Source organism: Dendrobates tinctorius, unplaced genomic scaffold, assembly GCF_039654945.1.
Source record: "Dendrobates tinctorius isolate UK_male_01 unplaced genomic scaffold, ASM3965494v1 ptg000008l, whole genome shotgun sequence".
Classification (NCBI taxonomy): domain Eukaryota; kingdom Metazoa; phylum Chordata; class Amphibia; order Anura; family Dendrobatidae; genus Dendrobates; species Dendrobates tinctorius.
Window position 1 is genome coordinate 71,305,614 of NW_027361676.1, and position 25,108 is coordinate 71,330,721.

General features: G+C 47.9%; 1 protein-coding gene across 3 annotated transcripts in view; it reads right to left on the reverse strand.

Moving 5' to 3' along the window:
* ACSL1 (acyl-CoA synthetase long chain family member 1) overlaps positions 1-25,108 on the reverse strand; it is a 104,502-nt gene that overhangs the window by 18,220 nt on the left and 61,174 nt on the right. For all 3 annotated transcript variants that reach the window (XM_073578520.1, XM_073578505.1, XM_073578515.1), the window contains exons 12-19: positions 21,618-21,752; positions 21,400-21,534; positions 18,437-18,532; positions 17,710-17,782; positions 16,935-17,023; positions 16,737-16,853; positions 551-694; positions 378-479 (exon numbers count right to left, since the gene is read on the reverse strand). In XM_073578520.1, the coding sequence (XP_073434621.1) occupies positions 378-479; positions 551-694; positions 16,737-16,853; positions 16,935-17,023; positions 17,710-17,782; positions 18,437-18,532; positions 21,400-21,534; positions 21,618-21,752 (891 nt within the window). The remainder of the gene's footprint in view (positions 1-377; positions 480-550; positions 695-16,736; positions 16,854-16,934; positions 17,024-17,709; positions 17,783-18,436; positions 18,533-21,399; positions 21,535-21,617; positions 21,753-25,108) is intronic.

Sequence of the window (25,108 nt, forward strand, 5' to 3'; positions counted from 1 at the left end):
AACTGTAAGGAGTACTCATGCTATATTGACATTCTGCTCTGGAAAGCTTTTTTTTCGGAAGGGAACACTAAAATAAACTGACCGCGTCTAAGGATAGTTACTACATGAGGGATCCCTTTAAACACAAAATTTTTTAAATGAAGAAAACCCAATGAAGAAAAAAAAAAAAAAAAGTTGTAGGCCATCTCTAGTATTATAGATAATTCCTATCGACTTGATTTCTATGGATTTGATTAAACATGAACTGAATTCATCTACAATACCAGAGATGGCCTTTGATATGATTTTTTTCTTCCTTTTTGCACGGCAGAGAAGTCAGTAATGAAGCACACTTTTTTTCCTGATAAAGCCTTTAAGGAAGAGAGTACGCCACTTACCTTATTCTTGCATAGATCTTCATATGGACCTTCAAATTTTTTCTTTTTTGCCCAGTTGAGTACATTATCTGGATCCAGAATCACAATGGCCACAAGGAAAGCCTGGAAAGGAGAAGAGTAATAAAATATACAGCGCCACCCTACAACACCTCATGCTGATAAGTTCTAGTTACCTGTAAACTCTCTCCATGAACAAAGATCTGTACCACGGCTTCACTCCTTGTGTAAATATTCTCAATTTTTTCTGGCGCAATATATTCACCCTGGGCCAATTTAAATATATGTTTTTTCCGGTCTATGATCTTTAGAGTACCATTCTAGAAAAGAGGAAAAATAAAAATCAAGTTTAGCTTGACGATGATTAAATCTACTCAAAAACTATGTTGAAAGGTTATTTTTCATTGAGTATTTTATTGTTCTAAATTGTATTTAGCAGGAAAAAAAAAAAATTAAGAATCACCTACTACGTTAGAGATTTCAAAGCTTACATGGAAAATTTTACATTCAACCAAAGGCGGCGGTAATTAGATTCTTCTCTGATCACAGTTTTCTAATTAAAGCAGCACTCCAGCATTTTTGTTTTTTTTCTCTAGTGCTGAAGTTGTGCTTCTAATTTTAAGTTTCTGCGCTCGGTCTTACACTCACATTCCAGCATTACTTTTTTCAGCATTAAGCCAGCTTGACACTGCAATTTCTGACTGGTCGGAAGTTACATCAAACACTCAATGCAAGTCAATGAAAGCTAGAATGAGGGTCTCAGACTTTAGTTGAATCTCCAACTTGCTCCATGAAAAAAACTGACGTGATCTGGCTGGTCACAAACTGCTGGAAACTGATAAAAAGAATATGGTGGCAGGGGAGTACAAGTAGGGCCAGGGACCTCAGATAATAAAGCGCCACTCCAGTGGTAAACTTACAAAAAACCCCTCTAGAGTGCTACTTTAAATACAGCTACAACAATCTCATGTCAGTAGGGTTAGCCCAACTGGACGGTCCCTTCTAAGGGCAGGGTCAGACTGGCAAATAACTTGTGCGAGAATCGCATGGTAAACCTCGTACTGGCTGTCGGCTCTCCTGACCTGAGCATGACAGCTGCATAGTAATCCATCACGCTGTCATGCTCAGGTCAGGAGAGGTGTCGGGCCAGTCCATGCAGTGCAATGAGCGGTTGGTACCCACCGTGTGGAGGAGAGGAGACTGTCCTCCAGGCCCTGGGTACCATTCCCCTGTAAAAAAAGAATAAAAATCGGGGTATATTTACCTTTAGACGTCCTGCGCTGCATTCCCGGCCTAAGCGTTCCCAGTAATGCCTTGCGGCAAGGTCCTGTGATGACGTGGTCTCGCGAGATCGCTATAGTAACGCGAGACCAACGTCATCACTTGTCTCGCAAGGCATTACTGGGAACGCCGAGGCCGGGATGGCAGCGCAGGACTTCGGAAGGTAAATATACCCCGATTTTTTTTTTTTTTTATCATTTTATATCTTTTACTATTGATGCCGCATAGGCGGCCTCAATAGTAAAAAGCTGCTCACACTTGTCAAACACTATGTTTGACGAGTGTGACCAACCACTTTCCAAGAGATGCTTCAAATCGCTTGGAAAGTGCTTGAGAAAATCGCGGCAAAATCATGAACAGAATCGCGGCAAAATCGTGGTGAAATCGCGTGGAAAAAACGCGCAAATTCTGGGAAGGAGTCCGGTTTTCACTGTGCGTTTTAAAACGCAACGTGGGCACATAGCCTTAAAGCGAAACCCACAGAACTAATGCAAATCTAGCTTCATCACATGACGCATGCCCCTGAGAGAGAATTTGCGCCAAAGTGCACCCCCGCCCACCAAATCGGACCCTGAGGGGCCCCGCCCACCAAATCGGACCCTGAGGGGCCCCGCCCACCAAATCGGACCCTGAGGGGCCCCGCCCACCAAATCGGACCCTGCTCACCAAATTGAACTCTGAGGGGCCCCGCTCACAAAATCGGACCCCGAGGGGCCCCACCCACAAAATCGGACCCTGAGGCCAAAGTGGCCCCTGAGAGGCACCCACAGTTAAAACGGATCCTGAGTTGAAAGTCTTGCAAGGGCAGCAGGCAAGTCTCTCTTAAAGGGGCAGCCTGGGCACCATTTCAAACCACTATCTGTACTTCCTTCAGGAAATACACATCTAGTATTATTACGATTCAGTTGATTTCCGCAATTGATGCGGCCCGAACCGCTACACGCACAGACTCCGTTGAGGTGTCGTTTCGAAGCCAGCGTCCACGAGAGGTGTGCCAAGTATTTTTCGTGTCGATCGGATTTGTAGTTTTTGCGTAATTTTCGTTTGAAAAAACATTTTCCTGTCATTGGAATGCATTGTCTCAATGCATTTTAACGGGAAAATGTTGCCATAGGGAAAACATGGGGCAATCGTGAGATGGCAGTTATGCTCATTGATATGCGTAGGCCAGGGCCGGCGTCAGCACCCGGGCAATTGCTGGGGCCCTGGCGAGATGGGGTCAGGAGGGGTTTTTCAAGGTGGATGTAGCAGAGCCGTGTGTGTACTTGTGTGGGTCAGGAGGGGTTTACAAGGTGGATGTAGCAGAGCCGTGTGTACTTGTGAGGGGTCAGGAGGGGTTTACAAGGTGGATGAAACAGAGCCATGTGTGTACTTGTGTGGGGTCAGGAGGGGTTTTACAAGGTGGATGTAGCAGAGCCGTGTGTGTACACTTGTGTGGGGTCAGGAGGGGTTTACAAGGTGGATGTAGCAGAGCCGTGTACTTGTGTGGGTCAGGAGGGGTTTACAAGGTGGATGTAGCAGAGCCGTGTGTACTTGTGTGGGTCAGGAGGGGTTTACAAGGTGGATGTAGCAGAGCCGTGTACTTGTGTGGGTCAGGAGGGGTTTACAAGGTGGATGTAGCAGAGCCGTGTACTTGTGTGGGTCAGGAGGGGTTTACAAGGTGGATGTAGCAGAGCCGTGTACTTGTCTGGGTCAGGAGGGGTTTACAACGTGGATGTAGCAGAGCAGTGTGTGTACTTGTGTGGGGTCAGGAGGGGTTTTACAAGGTGGATGTAGCAGAGCCGTGTGTGTACTTGTGTTGGGTCAGGAGGTGTTTACAAGGTGGATTAAGCAGAGCCATGTGTGTACTTGTGTGGGGTCAGGAGGGGTTTTACAAGGTGGATGTAGCAGAGCCGTGTGTGTACTTGTGTGGGGTCAGGAGGGGTTTTACAAGGTGGATGTAGCAGAGCCATGTGTACTTGTGTGGGTCAGGAGGGGTTTAACAAGGTGGATGTAGCAAGCCGTGTGTGATCTTGGGTGGGGTCAGGAGGGGTTTACAAGGTGTACGGAGCAGAGCCGTGTGTGTACGAGGTGTACAGAGCGGAGCCGTGTGTTTATGGAGCAGAGCTGTGTGTTTATGGAGCGGAGCAGAGCCGGGGGTGTACGGAGTGAAGCCGCTTGTGTACAAGGTGTACGAAGCAGAGCTGTGTGTGTACGAGGTGTATGGTGGGGAGCATTTATACCTCCCGAGTCCCAACCGTCCCGGATCCAGCGAGACAGTCCCGATTTTGAGAGACTGCCCCAGCCGGGAGCATACTTTCCCCGCGGGACACAGGAGTACACAGCGGAGCCCCAAGGAGCAATTTAAAACTTGCACGTTAACGTTCTGCCGGAAGTAACGTGCTGGAAGCGGACCAGAAATTAGGTAATTTCAGTAGGAGATTGTGACGGAACCATGGAGGCACTTCAGGGAATGCTTCAGATCCATCACCGTGTCCTCCTCTAACAGCGCGGATAGCAGGATCGCCTTGGAATCGGGGATGTCGGCCATGTGAGTGGATCATGATATGTCCTGCACCAGGAGGCTCCGGTGGGCACTACAATGGGAGCTGGGGTGCTATAGTATCTTTATAGAATCTCTGTTCTCTCTCTCGCTCTCTGGCCCCGCCCACCAAATCGGCCCCCCGAGTGGCCCCCACAGTTAAAGTGGATCCAGAGTTGAAAGTCTTGCAGGGGCAGCCCGGGCACCATTTCAAACCACTATTCTGTACTTTCTTCAGGAAATACACATCTAGTTATTAAGTTGATTTCCGCAATTAATACAGCATGAACCGCTACACGCACAGACTCCGTTGAGGTGTCGTTTCGAAGCCAGCGTCCACGAGAGGTGTGCTAAGTATTTTTCATGTCGATCGGATTTGTAGTTTTTGCGCAATTTGCGTTTGAAAATTTTTTTCCCGTCATTGGAATGCACCGTCTCCAATGCTTTTCAATGGGAAATGGCAAAACGTGCCCTGAGGCGATTGAAATAGCAGTTAAGCTCATTGATATGCGCAGGCACACCCAGTTACTATGTGAACGCCTACGAACTTCACTTGACCCCCAGGACAGAGCTTCTGCCACATAATATCAGCTCTTAAAGCGAAACCCACAGCACTAATGCAAATCTAACTTCATCACGACACATGCCCCTGAGAGAGAATGTCCGCCAAAGTTGATTTAGAAGCCCAGTGAACCAAACTAGCTCTTAAAGGGCAGACACGCCAAATCGGAGGCTGAGCGACCCCGGCCGCCAAGTCGGAGGCTGAGCGACCCCGGCTTCCAAATTGGACCCAGAGGGGCCCCACCCACAAAATCTGACCCTGAGGGATCCTGTCCACCATTTCAAGCCCTGAGGGGCCCCTCCCACAAAATCGGACCCTGAGGGGCCCCACCCACAAAATCGGACCCTGAGGCCAAAGTGGCCCCTGAGAGGCACCCACAGTTAAAACGGATCCTGAGTTGAAAGTCTTGCAAGGGCAGCAGGCAAGTCTCTCTTAAAGGGGCAGCCTGGGCACCATTTCAAACCACTATCTGTACTTCCTTCAGGAAATACACATCTAGTATTATTACGATTCAGTTGATTTCCGCAATTGATGCGGCCCGAACCGCTACACGCACAGACTCCGTTGAGGTGTCGTTTCGAAGCCAGCGTCCACGAGAGGTGTGCTAAGTATTTTTCGTGTCGATCGGATTTGTAGCTTTTGCGCAATTTTCGTTTGAAAAAACATTTTCCTGTCATTGGAATGCATTGTCTCAATGCATTTTAACGGGAAAATGTTGCCATAGGGAAAACATGGGGCAATCGTGAGATGGCAGTTATGCTCATTGATATGCGTAGGCCAGGGCCGGCGTCAGCACCCGGGCAATTGCTGGGGCCCTGGCGAGATGGGAGGGCCCACTCACGCTGTGTGGGATACCCGCCGCCGGCCGGCCGCCACCCCCCCCCCCCCCCCCCCCCATGTACTGACCCCATCCTGCGCCCTCCGCGAGGGACCCACGCAGTGAATCAGCCCCTTAGGCCGTGTGCAGATGACTTTAGCCCTGCGGATTTCTTCCATTCTTCCTGTGGTTTTATTGCGGTTCTTGTGCGGTTTTCCCCCTGCGGATTTGGAGACAGGGGAGATGGAAAACCGCACAAAAGTAGTAACATGCTGCGGATTTTGTACCGCAGGAAAACCACGCTGAAAAATCCGCAGCGTCTGCACAGCGGTTTTTTTTCCATTGATTTTAAGGCTACTGTACTTCACAATGCGGATATGCAACGTTTCTGCACGGTAAAATTCCCTGCGGATCCGCTGCAAATCTGCATCGTGTGCACACAGCCTTACGGCCAGCAATGGTCATCGCTTCCTTCGGCTGTAATCTTGTGTGCGGTGCCGGCACAGGACCTGTAATGAGGACACAGGAGGGGAGGAGTCAGGGGTCACAAGATCAGGGCAGCTGAAGGACTCTGCTGTGCTGGTTGCTTGTCATTATGGTGCTAGTCTGGATGGATGAGGTAACGTTTATGTGTGGGACAGTGGGGTCAGGGAGGCGTTTTACAAGGTGGATGTAGCAGAGCCGTGTGTGTACTTGTGTGGGGTCAGGGAGGTGTTTTACAAGGTGGATGTAGCAGAGCCGTGTGTGTACTTTGTGTGGGGTTAGGAGGGGTTTACAAGGTGGATGTAACAGAGCCGTGCGTGTACTTGTGTGGGGTCAGGAGGGGTTTTTCAAGGTGGATGTAGCAGAGCCGTGTGTGTACTTGTGTGGGTCAGGAGGGGTTTACAAGGTGGATGTAGCAGAGCCGTGTGTACTTGTGTGGGTCAGGAGGGGTTTACAAGGTGGATGTAGCAGAGCCGTGTACTTGTGTGGGTCAGGAGGGGTTTACAAGGTGGATGTAGCAGAGCCGTGTGTGTACTTGTAAACCCCTCCTGACCCCACACAAGTACACACACGGCTTTGCTACATCCACCTTGTAAAACCCCTCCTGACCCCACACAAGGTGGATGTAGCAGAGCCGTGTGTGTACTTGTGTGGGTCAGGAGGGGTTTACAAGGTGGATGTAGCAGAGCCGTGTGTACTTGTGAGGGGTCAGGAGGGGTTTACAAGGTGGATGAAACAGAGCCATGTGTGTACACTTGTGTGGGGTCAGGAGGGGTTTACAAGGTGGATGTAGCAGAGCCGTGTACTTGTGTGGGTCAGGAGGGGTTTACAAGGTGGATGTAGCAGAGCCGTGTGTACTTGTGTGGGTCAGGAGGAGTTTACAAGGTGGATGTAGCAGAGCCGTGTGTACTTGTGTGGGTCAGGAGGGGTTTACAAGGTGGATGTAGCAGAGCCGTGTACTTGTGTGGGTCAGGAGGGGTTTACAAGGTGGATGTAGCAGAGCCGTGTGTACTTGTATGGGGTCAGGAGGGGTTTTACAAGGTGGATGTAGCAGAGCCGTGTGTGTACTTGTGTGGGGTCAGGAGGTGTTTACAAGGTGGATTAAGCAGAGCCATGTGTGTACTTGTGTGGGGTCAGGAGGGGTTTTACAAGGTGGATGTAGCAGAGCCGTGTGTGTACTTGTGTGGGGTCAGGAGGGGTTTTACAAGGTGGATGTAGCAAAGCCATGTGTACTTGTGTGGGTCAGGAGGGGTTTAACAAGGTGGATGTAGCAAGCCGTGTGTGTTCTTGGGTGGGGTCAGGAGGGGTTTACAAGGTGTACGGAGCAGAGCCGTGTGTGTACGAGGTGTACAGAGCGGAGCCGTGTGTTTATGGAGCAGAGCTGTGTGTTTATGGAGCGGAGCAGAGCCGGGGGTGTACGGAGTGAAGCCGCTTGTGTACAAGGTGTACGAAGCGGAGCTGTGTGTGTACGAGGTGTATGGTGGGGAGCATTTATACCTCCCGAGTCCCAACCGTCCCGGATCCAGCGAGACAGTCCCGATTTTGAGAGACTGCCCCAGCCGGGAGCATACTTTCCCCGCGGGACACAGGAGTACACAGCGGAGCCCCAAGGAGCAATTTAAAACTTGCACGTTAACGTTCTGCCGGAAGTAACGTGCTGGAAGCTGACCAGAAATTAGGTAATTTCAGTAGGAGATTGTGACGGAACCATGGAGGCACTTCAGGGAATGCTTCAGATCCATCACCGTGTCCTCCTCTAACAGCGCGGATAGCAGGATCGCCTTGGAATCGGGGATGTCGGCCATGTGAGTGGATCATGATATGTCCTGCACCAGGAGGCTCCGGTGGGCACTACAATGGGAGCTGGGGTGCTATAGTATCTTTATAGAATCTCTGTTCTCTCTCTCTCTCTCTCTGGCCCCGCCCACCAAATCGGCCCCCCGAGTGGCCCCCACAGTTAAAGTGGATCCAGAGTTGAAAGTCTTGCAGGGGCAGCCCGGGCACCATTTCAAACCACTATTCTGTACTTTCTTCAGGAAATACACATCTAGTTATTAAGTTGATTTCCGCAATTAATACAGCATGAACCGCTACACGCACAGACTCCGTTGAGGTGTCGTTTCGAAGCCAGCGTCCACGAGAGGTGTGCTAAGTATTTTTCATGTCGATCGGATTTGTAGTTTTTGCGCAATTTGCGTTTGAAAATTTTTTTCCCGTCATTGGAATGCACCGTCTCCAATGCTTTTCAATGGGAAATGGCAAAACGTGCCCTGAGGCGATTGAAATAGCAGTTAAGCTCATTGATATGCGCAGGCAGACCCAGTTACTATGCGAACACCTACGAACTTCACTTGACCCCCAGGACAGAGCTTCTGCCACATAATATCAGCTCTTAAAGCGAAACCCACAGCACTAATGCAAATCTAACTTCATCACATGACACATGCCCCTGAGAGAGAATGTCCGCCAAAGTTGATTTAGAAGCCCAGTGAACCAAACTAGCTCTTAAAGGGCAGACACGCCAAATCGGAGGCTGAGCGACCCCGGCTTCCAAATCGGACCCTGAGGGATCCTGTCCACCATTTCAAGCCCTGAGGAGCCCCTCCCACAAAATCGGAGCCTGAGGGGCCCCTCCCACAAAATCGGAGCCTGAGGGGCCCCACCCACAAAATCGGAGCCTGAGGGGCCCCACCCACAAAATCGGAGCCTGAGGGGCCCCACCCACAAAATCGGAGCCTGAGGGGCCCCACCCACAAAATCGAAGCCTGAGGGGCCCCACCCACAAAATCGAAGCCTGAGGGGCCCCACCCACAAAATCGAACCCTGAGGAGCCCCACCCACAAAATCGAACCCTGAGGAGCCCCACCCACAAAATCGAACCCTGAGGAGCCACACCCACAAAATCGAACCCTGAGGGGCCACACCCACAAAATCGGACTCTGAGGGATCCCGGCCAACAATTCAAGCCCTGAGGAGCCCAGGCCAAGGAATCAGATCCTGAGGGGCCCCACCCAGCAAATCAGACCCTGAGGCCAAAGTGGCCCCTGAGAGGCACTCACAGTTAAAACGGATCCTGAGTTGAAAGTCTTGCAGGGGCAGCAGGCAAATCTCTCTTAAAGGGGCAGCCCGGGCACCATTTCAAACCACTATCTGTACTTCCTTCAGGAAATACACATCTAGTTATGTATGAGCTGCTCAAAAATAATTAAGTGAATCCCTAAATTGCAAGTCATATCTCAGTGAATTAAAGATTAAAGTAGAAAATGTTTACTGATCTAAATGTTATAATTCCTTGAGAAAGGCATGTGATCACCTGTGCCACTACAGAACAGCCCCTAATGGAGTCTGTTTCTGACACTGGTTGGAAGCATGCACATCAGTAGGCCAGTGGAGGTCACTTTGTAAGGCTGTTGCCATTCCTCCATGTATATATAACCAAAAAAAGGTTCTGTGTTTGGGCTGATGTCCTACAGCCCCCGTCTGGCTCTTCTTGTGTATTGGTCATGACCTTAAGACTGCTGAGAGACCGCAAACCTTATGATGGTACTCTGATGTGCGCAGGGGCGGACACAGGCTGTAGTGGGCCCCTGTGCAAGAAATTTTTCGGGCCCCCCCAACCCTTCATAGGGCAACAAAGTTATTTGTTATCCAATATTGAGGCTATGCAGGGCTGGATATAATATCTATATAGAACATAATGTAACCCCTCCCCCATAGAATATAATGCAGCCCCCCCATATAGTATAATGCAGCCCCTTATATAGTATAATGTAGCCCCTCCATATAATACAATGTAGCCCTCCTCATAGCATAATGCAGCCCCCATAGAATATAATATAATACAGCCCCAATATAGAATATAATGTAGTCCCAAATAGAATATAATAAAGCCCACCTCCCCATAGAATATAATGTAGCCTCCCCTTATAGAATATAATGTAAAATGTACCCCCCATGGTATATAACAGCTGCATAGTATATAGCCCAGCACCACATGGTATATAGCCCAGCCCACAATGATATACAGCCCACCATGGTATAATACAGCCCAGCATGGTATATAGCCCCCCCAGAATGGTATGATACAGCCCAGCATGGTATGTAGCGCCCCCCCCCCCCCCCCAGCATGGCCCCACAGTCCAGTACTCACACGGATTTAAAAACAAAACACACACCTCACCTTCTCCTCGTGCCTGCGCTGCTCCCGGCTCCTGTCTCCTCTCCTGCACTGCCTGCCTGGTACACAGTGGCACCCGCTGTGTCAGAGGCAGAGCGGGGAATGATGGGAGAGGGAGCATCTGATGCTCTCTCCTCCAGGCTCCATCATTGCCTCCAGGCTCCTTCAATGCGACATAATTAGCCATGCGGTGCTGGAGGGACCCCTTCTCCCCCGGGGCCCCCGTGCAATGCACGGTCTGCATGGGCGGTAGGTCCGCCCCTGGATGTGCGATCCTAGAGGAGCAGGATTACCTGTGCAAACTGAATGGGTGGCAGATCCTAGAAGGGACGAGGTGGGAAAGCTAGAGAAGACTGTTAGGAAGGATAAGGCCTGTTTCACACTTCAGTTTTTTTGTGTCAGTTAAAATCCGACAAAATGGCGGAAAGCGGATCCATTGCTAACGGATGTGAACGGATGCCACCGGACCGTTTTTTTTTTTGACGGATCCGAGGAACCGCGAGGGAGAGATTTTTTTTTAACCAGGCGCCAGAACAGACTTTAGGGTTAAATTTCAGGCTGAGTGAAGTCTTTCGGGCATGTGAAGTGTGGATCCTGCCACCCGAAAAAACGTTACATGCTCCGTTCGGGCATGTCGGCGGACGGCAAAATTTTGGCGGATCCGCAAAAAAACGGATCCAACAGATGGCTGTCCGTCAAGTTCTGCCGGTAATGCAAATCAATGGGAAAACACCAAGGTTACTTACCGGTAGCCGGTTTTTCCGGAGCCCATGACGGCACACATGAGAAAGGGGATCCGCCCAGTCAGGACAGGAACCCTACTGAAGATAAAAGGGCGGTACCTCTCCCTCGCTTCAGTTGGTTTACAGAGCATGAGAGGCCCCCCCGGGTTAGTACACATGGTAAAACTATCAACACATTATATCTAACTAAAAAAACACCCAAACTAAAGTGCACACCAAAGGAGTGAAAAGGGGGGGGAATATACAGGTGCCGTCATGGGCTCCGGAAAAACCGGCTACCGGTAAGTAACCTTGGTGTTTTCCCGTCTCCCATGACGGCACACATGAGAGACTTTTGTAGAATAAGACCCCTTAGGGAGGGACCACCGCTTGCAGCACCCTTCTACCAAAGGTTAGGTCAGTAGAGGAAGACAGATCAAGTCGGTAGTGTTTAAAAAAGGTGGAAGGTGAGGACCAAGTAGCGGCTTTACAAAATTTGCTCAATCGATACCTCAGCCTTCTCTGCCCAGGAGGTAGCCACGGCTCTGGTGGAGTGAGCCTTGATGCCTTCTGGAACCGGAGCGCCACTTGCGGAGTAGGATAACATAATGGCCTCCCTGATCCATCTGGCAATGGTACTTTTAGCTACCCCGTGCCCCTTTCTACTACCCTGAAAGGCTACAAAAAGGGACTGATCTTTCCTCCACTGACTAGTCATTGACATATATTGTATTATGGCTCTTCTTACATCTAATGTATGGAACTTTTGCTCCCCCGGGTTTCTGGGATTGTTACAGAACGACGGCAAGGAGATCTCCTGAGTCCTATGAAACTTTTGGACTACCTTGGGGAGATAGGCCGGGTCTGGTCTTAGAACCACTCGGTCATCCAAGATCTGTGTATAAGGAGGACACAGACAGCTTGTAGGTCGCTGACTCTTCGGGCTGACGTTAAGGCTACCAGTAAGACCGTTTTAAGTGTAAGTAGCTTTGGTGACAGCTCTAGTAGTGGTTCGAAGGGATCTTTGGTTAAAGCCTCCAAAACTAGGTTCAGGTCCCAGGGTGGTATCTTTGGGATAATGACCGGCCTTGACCTGCCACAGGACTTAATGAACCGGGACACCCACCTATTGGCTGCTAAATTGCAGTTATATAGGGCCCCCAAAGCTGAGACTTGAACTTTGAGTGTGTTAGTGGCTAACCCTAGTTGCAGCCCCGACTGTAAGAACTCTAGGATAGGTCCCACTGGAGCTACATCCCCTAAAGGTTCCCCCAGGAAGTCTAGGAACTTTTTCCACGTTCTACCGTAGATTTGGGATGTTATTGGTTTCCTACTTTTCAACAGGGTGGAGACTAACCCTGGAGAGAATCCCTGGCGACTCAGTAGCGCCCTCTCAAATTCCAGGCTGCTAGATGGAAGCCCTTCACCTGAGAGTGGACCACTGGTCCCTGGGAAAGCAGGTCTGGAATCTCTGGTAGTATCCATGGATCTGTCACTGACATGAGCCTCAGAAGGGAGAACCAAGGCCTTCTCAGCCAAAAAGGAGCTATAAGAATTATTCTTGCCCGATCCTCCCTGATTTTCCTGACTACTACTGGGATCATTGTTATCGGGGGAAATGCATAGGCCAGGATGAACTCCCAGGGTATTTGTAGGGCATCTACTGCGAAGGGGTTTTCCATTGGATTTAGTGAGCAGAACTTCCTGACCTTTCGGTTGTGTGCGGTAGCGAACAGGTCTATTTCTGGTCTGCCCCAGGCCTGAACTATTTGTTGGAAGATTCGGGGGTTTAGGGACCATTCCCCTTGTCATAGATGCCTTCGACTCAGGAAGTCTGCTTGTATATTTTCTGCCCCCTTTAAGTGCAATGCTGTGATGGATAACAGATGTTGTTCTGCTAGCTGGAAGAGTGGATATGATATTTGCATGAGGCCCTGAGATCTCGTTCCCCCCTGATGATTGATGTAGGCTACTACTGCCTGATTGTCCGTCATGACCCGGGTGTGGCGGCCCTGAAGTAAGGGAAGGAAATGTTTCACGGCTTTTTCCACTGCCCATAGTTCTTTTACATTTGAATTCTGATCGCTTTCTAGTGAGGACCAGGTCCCCTGTATTGTATGGGATCTCAGGTGTGCTCCCCACCCTGTGGCACTCGCGTCTGTCGTAATGATGTCCTCGACTGGTTTTTGCCACGGGACACCAGCTGTTAGATTCTTTTCTACAGTCCTCCAGAGCAGGGAATCTCTTACAGCCACTGAGACATAGTTTGCCTTCTAAATGCCCTTTTAATTGTTTCTGCGCTGACAAGACTTCCCACTATAGTTGCCTTAAGTGGTACTGCGCCCATGTTACTGCGGGTATACATGATGTCAGTGAGCCTAAAAGGGACATTGCGTTCCTCAGAGTCATATTTGGCCTTTGTATTGCTGTGCGAGCTAGGCCTCTTATCTTGGTCACTTTCCTCTCTGGTAGGAGGCAGCGTTGTTGCTCGGAGTCCAATATCAACCCTAGGAAGGATTGCTTTTACTGGGGTTATCCTTGACTTGGGGATGTTTACTATCCATCCTAGTCCTACTAGAGTTGCTATTACTTCCTTCACTTGATGTGTGCAGTGGGATTCCGACCTCCCTATTACCAGAAAGTCATCTAAGTATGGGACGATCACTATGTCCCTGGATCGCAGAAAAGACATTACTTCGGCCATCACTTTGGTGAATACCCTGGGGGCTGTAGACAGGCCAAACGGAAGGGCTGCGTATTGGTAGTGTCTCACCTGCCCCTGGATATAGAGCGCTACTCTCAAATATCTGATACTCCCGATGGATTGGGATGTGATAGTAGGCATCTTTTAAGTCTATCACTGCCATGAGGCAATGCTGGAACAGGATCTTTGTGGCCGTGTTGATTGACTCCATTTTGAAGGAGCAATTGTCTATCCACTGATTGAGTCTCCTCAGGTTGACAATGGTTCTCCAAGAGCCGTCTGGTTTTTGTATTAACAAGAGGGGGGAGTAGAACCCCCTTCCTTCTTCTTGCGCTGGGACTTCCTGTAGGACTTGTTTTTTCCACTAGTCCCAAGACTTCCGTCTCCAGGGCCAGCTGTTGCTCTTGGGCTTTCCTTCTGGGTGTTATTATGAAGGTATGCCTGGGCGGACGGATGAATTTTATTTTTAAGCCGTCCTTGATTATATTTAGGACCCATGTACTGGGGGAGATATTTGCCTAGGCGGAAAGGAAGAGAGAAAGCCTTCCCCCTACCTCCGGCCCAATGTCATTGGGGAGATTTTTTGGAGGAAGTGGAGGGCCCTTTAAACATATTGCCCGATCCTCTTTTTTCTTTAAAGTCCCAGCTTTTTCTATCTCCCGGGGGACGACCCCTGTTAAATCTCCTCCTCCGAAAGGGCTGCTTCTTAGGTTCTCCCGGAAATCGGGGAAAGCTTTTCTTCCTATCCCCCGCATGCTCCAAAATCTCTTCTAGTTTTTTCCCGAAGAGGAATTGGCCATCGCATGGAATGGAACATAACTTGTGCTTAGAGGGTAAATCTCCGGGACACCCTTTAAGCCACAGGGCTCGTCTTGCCGCATTTGACAGGCTTGCTGCTCTAGCTGTCAATCTTGCGGAGTCTGCAGAGGAATCGGCCAGGAAAGCCGCTGCTCCGTGCACCAATGTTAGATTAGCTAGAATTTCATCTGTAGGAACTCTATCCTTGATCTGGTCCTCTATTTGTTGCAGCCAGACCATGAGGGCACGAGCGGTACAGGTACCGGCTATTGCTGGCTTCAATCCCCCTGCTGAAGCTTCCCAGATGTGCTTCAGAAACCCATCTGTTTTCTTATCAAGCGGGTCTTTCAACACGCCAGAATCTTCTAATGGTAGGGATACCTTTTTTGAGGATCTGGCTACAGCCCCATCAATTTTTGGGACTTTTTCCCAGGTTTCTGAGTCCTTCTGGTCAAAGGGGTACCTCCTCTTTGATGTGGAAGGTAAGCCCCCTGACCGCTCTGTCTTTTTCCATTTCCTGTCAATTAGCGCTTTTTTTATTTTATCATTTACAGGGAAGGTACGCTTTCGCTTTTCCTCCAGTCCTCCAAACATTACATCCTCTAATGATTTGGGAGTTTTTTCTTCTTTAAGGCCCATTGTAGCTCTAATGGCCTTGACCAGTTTTTCTACGTCCTCCGTTGGGAAACATGGACGGCCGCCTATATCGCTGTCCGAGGAGGATTCTGAGGACTGCGTAGAGGAAGAGGAGGTGGACAAAGATCTATCCCGCCCCTTCTGCTTTGGCGAGGCCTCTGAATCGGAGCTCCTTCTACGGTTTCTTTTCTTTTTAAGGGCTGCCTTTAGGGAACCTTTCACCTCCTGATGTATTAACTCCTTCAGACTAGTCACCAAATCAGGGGTCTCCTCCTGTATAGTCCTGTTAATACAGTCAGCGCAGAGATCTTTCTGCCACTGATCTGCCAGCGGGTTTTTACATAGGGCGCATTCTCTATTTTTGGTTTTGCTGCTGGCCTTCCTCGCCCCCTAGTGATCAAACAGAAAAAATGGAACCCCATTACCATAAGGGTGACATTCACGTAGATCACTCACCACCGCTGTCAATCAGGGGTACCGATCTCGGAGGCTCCTCAGATGCACTCGTGACGTTTCTCCTGGACGTCCCAGAGTCATGCCGATTGCGCTTATGACTGCCGCTTCCACCACTTGAGCGACTGCTCCTGGTATGTTGGCGGCTCAGCCTGGCATCTGGCGAGAGGTCTTGCTGCTGACGCTGCTCGTCTTGCCCCACTTCCATTCTGAAGCCTTGGGCATGAGTGCGTCTTCTGTGGTCATCCCCCTTATGTAAGGGGGATCCACTGCACTCTCCGCCTCCTCCGGTTACCCCCACAGCCCCTCCCCCCCGCCATACCGCCGGGATCTCTCTCCACCAATCGGCGTTCACCATGGGCGCCGCCATCTTGGATTGTCGGCGCCGCCTCCGACGTCACGCGGGCACGCCCCTTCCCAGCGTGCCCTGCGCGTGACGTCAGAGGAGCGCGACCCGGAAGCGACCGCTCCCTCTTCTAAGCTGCTCCTGAGTAGGGAATCACCGGCAGAGGGGGAGAGGGCGGCGCGGCAGCCACGGCAGAGCCCCAGGACCCCCGCCGTGCTGTTCCTGCGCCCGCTCGGACGCTGAGCCCCGGAGGACCCGCGGACGGCGCTTCCTCCATCCTGACGCCCAGCGCTCAGGAGCCCAGCCTGATCTTCTACGCCGGCACGGGAGAGGGGCAGGTAAGTGTGACCTGCTGTCTTCAGCACGGGTCCCTGTCAGGACAGGAAACCCAACTGAAGCGAGGGAGAGGTACCGCCCTTTTATCTTCAGTAGGGTTCCGGTCCTGACTGGGCGGATCCCCTCTCTCATGTGTGCCGTCATGGGAGACGGGAAAAAAACGGATCCGCCAAACAAAATAGCGGATCAGTTTCTTTTGCAAAACGGCGGATCTTGACTGATGGACAAAAACTGAAGTGTGAAACAGGCCTAAGGAGAGCGTAATTGTCTGTGGCAACCACCTGCAAACCACTCCTTGTTGGTGTCATCTTGTTGTACCTCTCCAGTGCACTGGTTAACTTTACTTTCAACTTGACTTTCATTTGTACCAAAGGAGGTGAAGTGGATTCACAAATTTCTTATGCTTTAGAAATCCCCAATCAAATAAATCTGCAGGGTATCAATCTGTCCAGTTTTATTGTCATGTGCAAGAGATCCTTTGTTTTTTTTTTGGCGTACGGTCAATGTGCATATGCATTTTACTTACAGGCAACCATTTCCCAACATCCCCTGTATGCAGCCAGCCGTCCTTGTCCAAAGCTTCAGCAGTTTTCTCATCATCCTTTAAGTACCCTTGGAAAACATTTGACCCTTTCACGCAAACCTAAATTAAATAAATTTGTTGTTTAAGTTAGAGACGGTTATGGATGATACTTTAATGATTAAAATGGTTCTCTGAACTTACCTCACCCTCTCCCTTCACTGCAAAATAGTTCATTTCATCCACGTCTACCAACTTTATATAGTTGCAGGGCATCGGTGCACCAACGTGACCTGGAATGGTGACATTTTATGAACTTGCATCTCCCATACCCATGCCAACCTTGCTTAGTGCCAAAAGTGCTAACTTTCCCATTGTAAATAGAACTTTACGTGGTGATCGCATCAAATACCGGATAAAAGTGTCAGATGATGCAGGTATCTGATATATTACCGTTAAAATTCCCTGCAGAATTTTTTTTGTAGACTGTAAACACACTCTTCCCAAACCAAATCACGAGTGACCCTGGTAGTACAAAGAAGTAAAATACAATTTCCTAACAATGTAATACATTTCTGGCTTCTCTCAATTCTCTTCTATTCAGTGAAGCCAGGCAAATAGAGTTGTCACACTGGAGACAACACAGGAATCATGATCATGTGCGCAGTACACAGTGTCACAATTCAGAAGACATTTTTGCCTGGACAACCACTTTGAGTCTAGGGCTACTTCAAAACGTTGGTCGCGTAACACCAACCCCCATGGCTAAACATTTATGCAGCATGTCTGCAACTTGCAGTGATGAGATTAATAACAACTGGCAAATAACGCATGACATTTATAATCATTGAAAATACTTAAAGGAGTATGGCGCACAGAATCATTTCCCCTCTGCAGGATAGACTATACATTACATGGGTTAAGTATTTCTTTCCAAAGGCAGCGAGCTAAAAACAAAACAGAAGATAACATTTCCTACCTGCTGTCCAGTCGCCAGGAATAGACAGTGAGCATCCAGCAGTGCATTCAGTCTGTCCATAGCCCTCATAGAACTGAGAAGAAACCGCACCAAAGATTGGTCATGTATAAAGCACAATGTGGAACAGGGTATTTATATGGGGAATATATAGTTACAGAAGACCATGCTACCGGAAATGGGTACATCCCCTCCAGATACTGAGATCAAAGACACCCTTCTCCATACAAAGTGCCCCGGCTGCCTACTACTGCAGTTACCTGTACAGCTAGGTGGCGCCAGGAGTACAGCGGACATCACTGTACCCATTTACTCAGGATTGGTCGGACCACCAGAGATCATTAGTGTTGTGGCATATACTAGTGATATACCATTACTTACGATGACTGGTATAGATTTAAAGTGACATTCCTAAAAAGTACCAAGTACTATTTTTCAACACTTTAAACAGAATTATCCAGAAAAAAGGGGTTAGCTTTTCCCCCCAGAAACAGCACCACACTGACTAGGCTGCTACTCCAAACAGGCAGTAAGATGCAGCCCATGGACATGTGTATCATTTATGCAAAGTAACAGCCATAATTTTGGAAAACCGAGTTTAAGGGATTATAGAATAGTTTTGATAGATTCATAATAATTTGACAAGTGGGGCACTGAAGACCACTTATAGCCCATTTGATAAAAACATTAAGATACAAAACAAGGTTGTTTTTTTTACACATGTACCCACCTGACAGCCAAGAGCCGCTCTCAAGAAGGTTAGCACAGTAGGAGAAACTGGAGCTGCACCAGTAATCATTAGCCGTACTCTTCCCCCAAGGCTGTCCTAGAAATGAGGGGGAAACACAGGGTGAGAGGCATCATTACTTTTACACCCATTTCATTATTCTGTTTGTGCCTTTTTTTTTTGGCACAAAGTCAGCTGAAAACCTTTAATTTCAACCTTTACTCCAGTTTCTCCCCACATCTGGTGTGGTTTCATGGAGGTCTTTCAAGAAGTTGCATGTTCTACAACATTTTGAAAAAGATGCAACTTTATTCAAAAAGTAGCAAAAGTAGTTAATTGACAGGAGAAAACAAGACTTTTTTTTTTTTACTTTGCACTAAATTAATGAACCACCTGTACAATTTTTAAGAATTCGGTGCAATAAGTGTCAGCGAATACCGCAAGACAAAAGGAAAAAACAGATGAAGCGGGTCCTTTACATAAACTAGAAATTTTGGAGCTAATGACAGGCTTACAGCGACTCATCTACATGCTTTATTAGTAGATCTGCCTACATTGCCGCACACATTCCTGTGGGCAACGCTCACCTTTACTGAGAGCCAAGTACTACACCATAAACAAAAACAAACCTTAAAGGGAAGGTGCCGTGTTTTTTCATAATTTAATGCAAAAAAGAAAATAGTATGAAAAGATAGTCCCCTAAGCTTGACTCAGTGGTGTTTATGTTTTTTATTTTTTTTTAACTGTATTATTGCAGCCACTGGGGGCTGCCATCTTACCTTTCTGGCTGCTGAACGACACTTTCCATGCTCATTTACGGCAGTCCCTGGGCATAAGACACAACAGTCGGCTCCAGACCCCATCTCTTTCATTGCAGCTGCATCATGAGTGAACTGGGCACGCCTCTGGGCAGCTCAATTCACAGCTGTAGGTGTGGCGAGGCGCCATCTTATTAGAGCCCAGTGCTTTCCTTTTAGCTCCATTTACACTCTATTGCAAGCCCTGTTATCACTGATGCTGTACTGTTCCACCATAACAGGGCTTGGATGTTCACTCTGCCCATACCAGCTGCAGGAGAGGGATACTGGAGACCGAGCTGCTCTTTCCAAAACAGACCAGCTGCTGCCCCTGCTCTTGCAAAACATAGGAGGAGCTGCTTCCTGCTGTTTCAAAACACTTGGCAATCTGCTGGACATCTAATCCTCTATGTGATACTGACTGCTGAGCCATGTATCTAACCCTATCCTGTGTGATACTGACTGCTGAGCCGTGTATCTAACCCTATCCTGCGTGATACTGACTGCTGAGCCGTGTACCCAGTCCTATCCTGTGTGATACTGACTGCTGAGCCGTGTATCTAATCCTCTCCTGTGTGATGCTGTCTGCTGAGCAGTGTATCTAATCCTCTCCTGTGTGATGCTGTCTGCTGAGCAGTGTATCTAATCCTCTGTGTGATGCTGTCTGTTGAGCCGTGTATCTAATCCTCTGTGTGATGCTGTCTGCTGAGCCGTGTATCTAATCCTCTGTGTGATGCTGTCTGCTGAGCCGTGTATCTAATCCTCTGTGTGATGCTGTCTGCTGAGCCGTGTATCTAATCCTATCCTGTGTGATACTGACTGCTGAGCAGTTTATCTAATCCCATTCCTCACCTCAGATCCTGTCCTGGCGATGTGTGAAAGCGAGGCGACAGGGGCCTGATATATGGTGGAAGGAGCAGAGTAACAGCAGCACAGAGTATTTCAGGAGAGCAGTGTGCTGGTCTATGGGGGGCACCCTGCTCGGTGCCAGGGATTGTACATAGAGCGCTGTCTTTCATACACATGGATGGACCGTCTTCTTGTCTGCTCCACAGAAATCCAGGAAACATTTCTGCTGATTGGTGACCTGTTCTGATCCAGACAGTAGTCAGTAACTTTGCAGGCCCCATCAAAATGGCTGCTCACTGTGTTCCTACATGTCATCCTCTCTTTTCCCTTAGCAAACACCCAGAAGGGGAGGAGAGGAGTGACACCGCACCCATGTCAGCAGATTCTGCCCATAATTACTGCAGGGCAGTAATGTGAGCTAGTTGTACACTAGGTTTTTGTGCCAAATCTCAGTAGCTGCTCCCCCTAGTGTTAACATGTGGAAATGCCAAACTTTTTAAAATTATTTTTCATATTTTACAAAATTAAAAACAAATGATAATATTTAAGAAAATGTAAACATTAATTCTTCACATTTTTTTCAATTGTTGAAAAAAAAAATTTTTTGGATGGCACCTTCCCTTTAAGCGCGAAAATGCATGATGCACGACAGCACATTTAAAAAAAGAAAAAAAAAAAAAAAAGGGAATCCACCAGAAGAAAGAAGGAGTAATAGAGTCACCAATTCATGCAGCCCATATGATCTGACTTTGTTTTTATGTATTTGACAACTGATACCATTTAATACGTGGTTATCTGGTGGAGTTTTTACACAGCATAAAGAAGGTGAGTGGGGTTGTGACTAGTAAAAGGTGCAAAAGTTGAAACCAGTTGGATTGACCCCATTCGCCTGAATTACACTCTGCTGTGGTTTATAACTAGATTTACCGATGCGACTTGTGTAATTATCAAAATTGCTGTGTAGCAATCAGATCAGTTTTCCATTTGCCGTGTTGTCGCTGGATCCTAGTTCCGGTGGGAGGCTCCCTACTGAGCATTGATAGTTTACTACGCAGTTCAGTCTGGGCTCTTGCTTATGGGAGAGCCTTTCCTTAGCTGGTGTACATACACAGGATAATCTGACTAAGTCCTCCCTATAGCAGATCTCTTCATACTACCAGGTGCATTAAGAACAATAAAATAGCTCCTTAAACACACACGCCTCACCCTTCTGTAAATAGTGCCTGGAGTGATCTGCTCACCACATTGCACAACATTCCCGCCCAGATCTTAGGCGGCGTGTACAGCAGTGACGCCATACAATTAGTGTAGTGTCCCTACCTGAACTTTTTGAAATATGAGTTTGTCCCAAAGACTATCCTTTCGGATAATTCCGCTCCGGAGTTCTGCCTCTTTTCTTTTAGAAGCAAAATCCAACAGCCAGCGTTTTAAAGTAGTATTTGCTTGTCCGAAAATCTGAGTGTTAGGAGTAAAAAAAAAATTAAGGTCAAAGCCAAGTGGAGAACAAAAATACAACATGTGTGTATTCCAATAGTTACCCGGTCAAACATCCTATTCAGCAAACGGGGAACGACTGGAAAAATAGTGGGCTGCAGAACTTTCAGGTCATCCATCAGTAACCGGATGTCTCCTTGGAAGAAGCCTATTCTTGCTCCATGACAAAGTACCACACACTGAAAATACAAGATCTGAGAGTTAGATGGTTCATATTATTGCAGATCACAGTTATACCTGTATAGCAACGCAGAAGATTTGGGTTATACCATTTGGTATGACATTAGGAGACACCGGAGAAGATTTGGGCCATTTCTAGAAAAACAACAAACCCCCTTTTCTAATCCGGATAAATCACTTTCACATAAATCACCTACGCAAATGCCAATTGAGGGCCACAGATAAGACGCAGTTGGCTACTTTGCAGAGACAGCGGGTTTTTTTTTTGTTTTTTTTTTTTTAAAACAGCAGCCACATGAACCTTAGACAATCAACTTCATAGCAGAACTTTCTTTTCATGCCATGTAGTCTATAGTCTGTGTCAGGAGGTAGTGGGGAAGCTGTGACCATCACCTATTGTGAATTACGTTACCATATGGCATTTTAGACCCTTTGCGACCTTTGAGTTACATTTACATCTAAAGTAGTGGGGGGCAGCACGGTGGCTCAGTGGTTAGCTGGGGTCCTGGGTTCGAATCCCACCAAGGACAACATCTGCAAGGAGTTTGTATGTTCTCCCCGTGTTTGCGTGGGTTTTCTCCGGGTTCTCCGGTTTCCTCCCACATTCCAAAGACATACTGATAGGGAATTTAGATTGTGAGCCCCATCGGGGACAGTGATGAAATGTGTGCAAAACTGTAAAGTGCTGCGGAATATGTTAGCGCTATATAAAAATAAAGATTATTATTATTATTAAGTAGTGTTCCCTGCCTTCAATACGTGCTCGCACGCCAAGCCTGCATCTTTCCCAGCAGATGATGGCCGATTTCATCAGCCATCATGTGCCTTTAACAGTTGCAGGTAGCTTGAAGCTCTGTTCACAGCCATTAGCGGAATTTAACACCACGCGCTGGCAGGGAGCACGTTACTCCACATGCCCATGATGTGATCGCAGGGCACCGATTGGTTGCCATGACAGCTTTTGAAGATTTAAAAAAAAAAAAAAAAAAAAAAGTAAGTTCAAGTCACACCCTTTTGCCTCATTAATTGTAAAAAAAACAAATTTAATAAAGCTGTGTTTGTAAAAATAAGATTAAAATATAAAATAAATACAATCTGTAAACTGTAAGAAACAAGAAGAAAAAAGAAAAAAAAAAAAGCCCTCATACAGCTATGTGGACTGAAAAACAAAACAAAAAAAAAAAACAAAAAAAAAAACAAAAAAAAAAAAAAAAAAACACGTTACTCTTTGACAGGGAGGAAAAAAAGAAAAAACCGCCTAGGAGTGAGGGGGTTAAAATAGGTGTTGCCCATCATTGTATGCCTCTTGCCTGTGATTATACTGAAAAGTGATCTTTACAGAACACAGGAGCCATTTATCAAGGCTGGCATTTTTCATGCCAGGCTTAACAGGAAGTCATCATCAGAAAGACCTATTGTTTGGATCAAGTTTGTGTGTTACATGTATTTTATAAAACAAACAAAAAAAACGGATTACTTACCGGTAATACTCTTTTGTAGAGCCACGACAGCACCCACTGAGACAAATGCAGCACCCACTGAGAGAGGGGATCCGCCCCCAGGAACAGGAAACCTACAGAGAGATAAAAGGGGCGGTCCCCCTCGCTCCCTCAGTTGGATTACAGAGAACAAGAGGAACCACCACACATGCTTTAGTCAATTTGCTCAGTAAGCGATTCTAGCATATATTTATATACAGCTTCTATCCTTCACCCACCAGAGTGAACCACATGTATATATATCAAGGGAGGGAAGTGAGCGGGTGCTGTCGTGGCTCTACAAAAGAGTATTACCGGTAAGTAATCCGGTTTTTTCTTTTCGCCACGACAGCACCCACTGAGAGATTTTCAGAGATAATCACCTGGGAGGGCCCACCGTGTTAAAGACAGATCTACCAAAGGCCAAGTCATCGGAAGAAGACAAATGTAGCCTGTAGTGATTATAAAAGGCAGAAGGAGAAGACCAGGTTGCGGCCTTACCTCCTACTCACCTCTAGGGAAACAGACCAATATTAGCTCAATTGGGACTTCAGTCCTTTTGGCCCAGGAAGAAGATATGGCTCCTGCAGAATGTGCCCTCACGTCCTGTGGCGGGCCTTCTCCTTTTTTTGCCGAATATGCCAATGCGTTTCTGATCCACACATCTTGTTACCCTGGAAAGAGAAAAAGAGACAAAAAGAGCCCTGCTCTGCCTCCAGGGCCTAGAGTTATCTATATAGACTAAGATGGCCCCCTTTACGTCTAGGCCATGCCATCTTTCCTTCTCTGGTGTTGCCGGGCTATCATAAAAAAAGAGGGAAGGTAGATTTTTTGGATCTATGGAATTTAGCAGCCTTCTTAGGGAGGTAGGACGGTCCGTCTTTGACACTATTCTGTCCTGCAATATTGTCAGGATGGAGGATCCATTGACAGGGTCTGGAGATCATGCATCCTCCTTGCCGATACTAGAGCTGCCAATATGGCGGCTTTCAATGAAACGCACTTTGAGGTCAAGTGTATGGGCCCGAATGGTCCCTGTGTGAAAGCATCTAGGACTAAGCTAAGGTCCCCAAGGCGGTCCTTGAAGAATGTGAACCGGGTTTGCTTGCTGGCAAGCAAGGATCGAGCTACCCCTTTGTTGCCCACACGTTATTATAGTTGGCCTCCAGAGCCGAAACTTGGAATTTTAGGGTGTTACCTGCAAGTCCAAACTCACGCCCCTCCTGCTGGAACTCTAATATGGCAAGGAAAAAGACCCTCCCCGGAAAGGTCTGCTGAATGGAAAATTTAAAGTTTTTCCTCCAAGAGGGTGCCAAATAAGTCATCTGCTTAGCTTCAGTAACTGCCCCTCAAATTACATGCTGTGAGGCGTAGACCTTTGACCTGAGGGTGTAACAGGGTCTTTGTGAGCGCAGGTCCCCATCCAGAGGGAGAACCCATGACATGGCTCTCAGCCATGAAACCCACGTCTTTTTAGCCCCACCGGCTATTAAGATGACTCTCGCTCCTTATTACCTCATCATCCTGGTAACAGCTGGCGACCATAACATCGGAGGGTCTGGTGAACCGTCCAAGGGTTTAGAAGGGCGTCGAGTACATGCCCTGTACAGTGGAGCGAACCCTTCGACCTGTCTATTGTAGCGAACAGATCTATCTCCGGCATGCCCTATATAGCCGCTATCATCTTGAAGATGCCCCGGCTGAGCACCCATTCCTCTTGATGCCGGGTAGGGTGGCTGAGGAGGTGTGCTCCGGAATTGTCCACTCCTCTGACATGGAGAGCAACCAGGAACAGGCTCTGAAGTTACTACCCTGATAAAAACGGGTCAATAGGAACAACAGGTATGTTTTGGCTCTCTGCAGGATTCTCTCTGCGG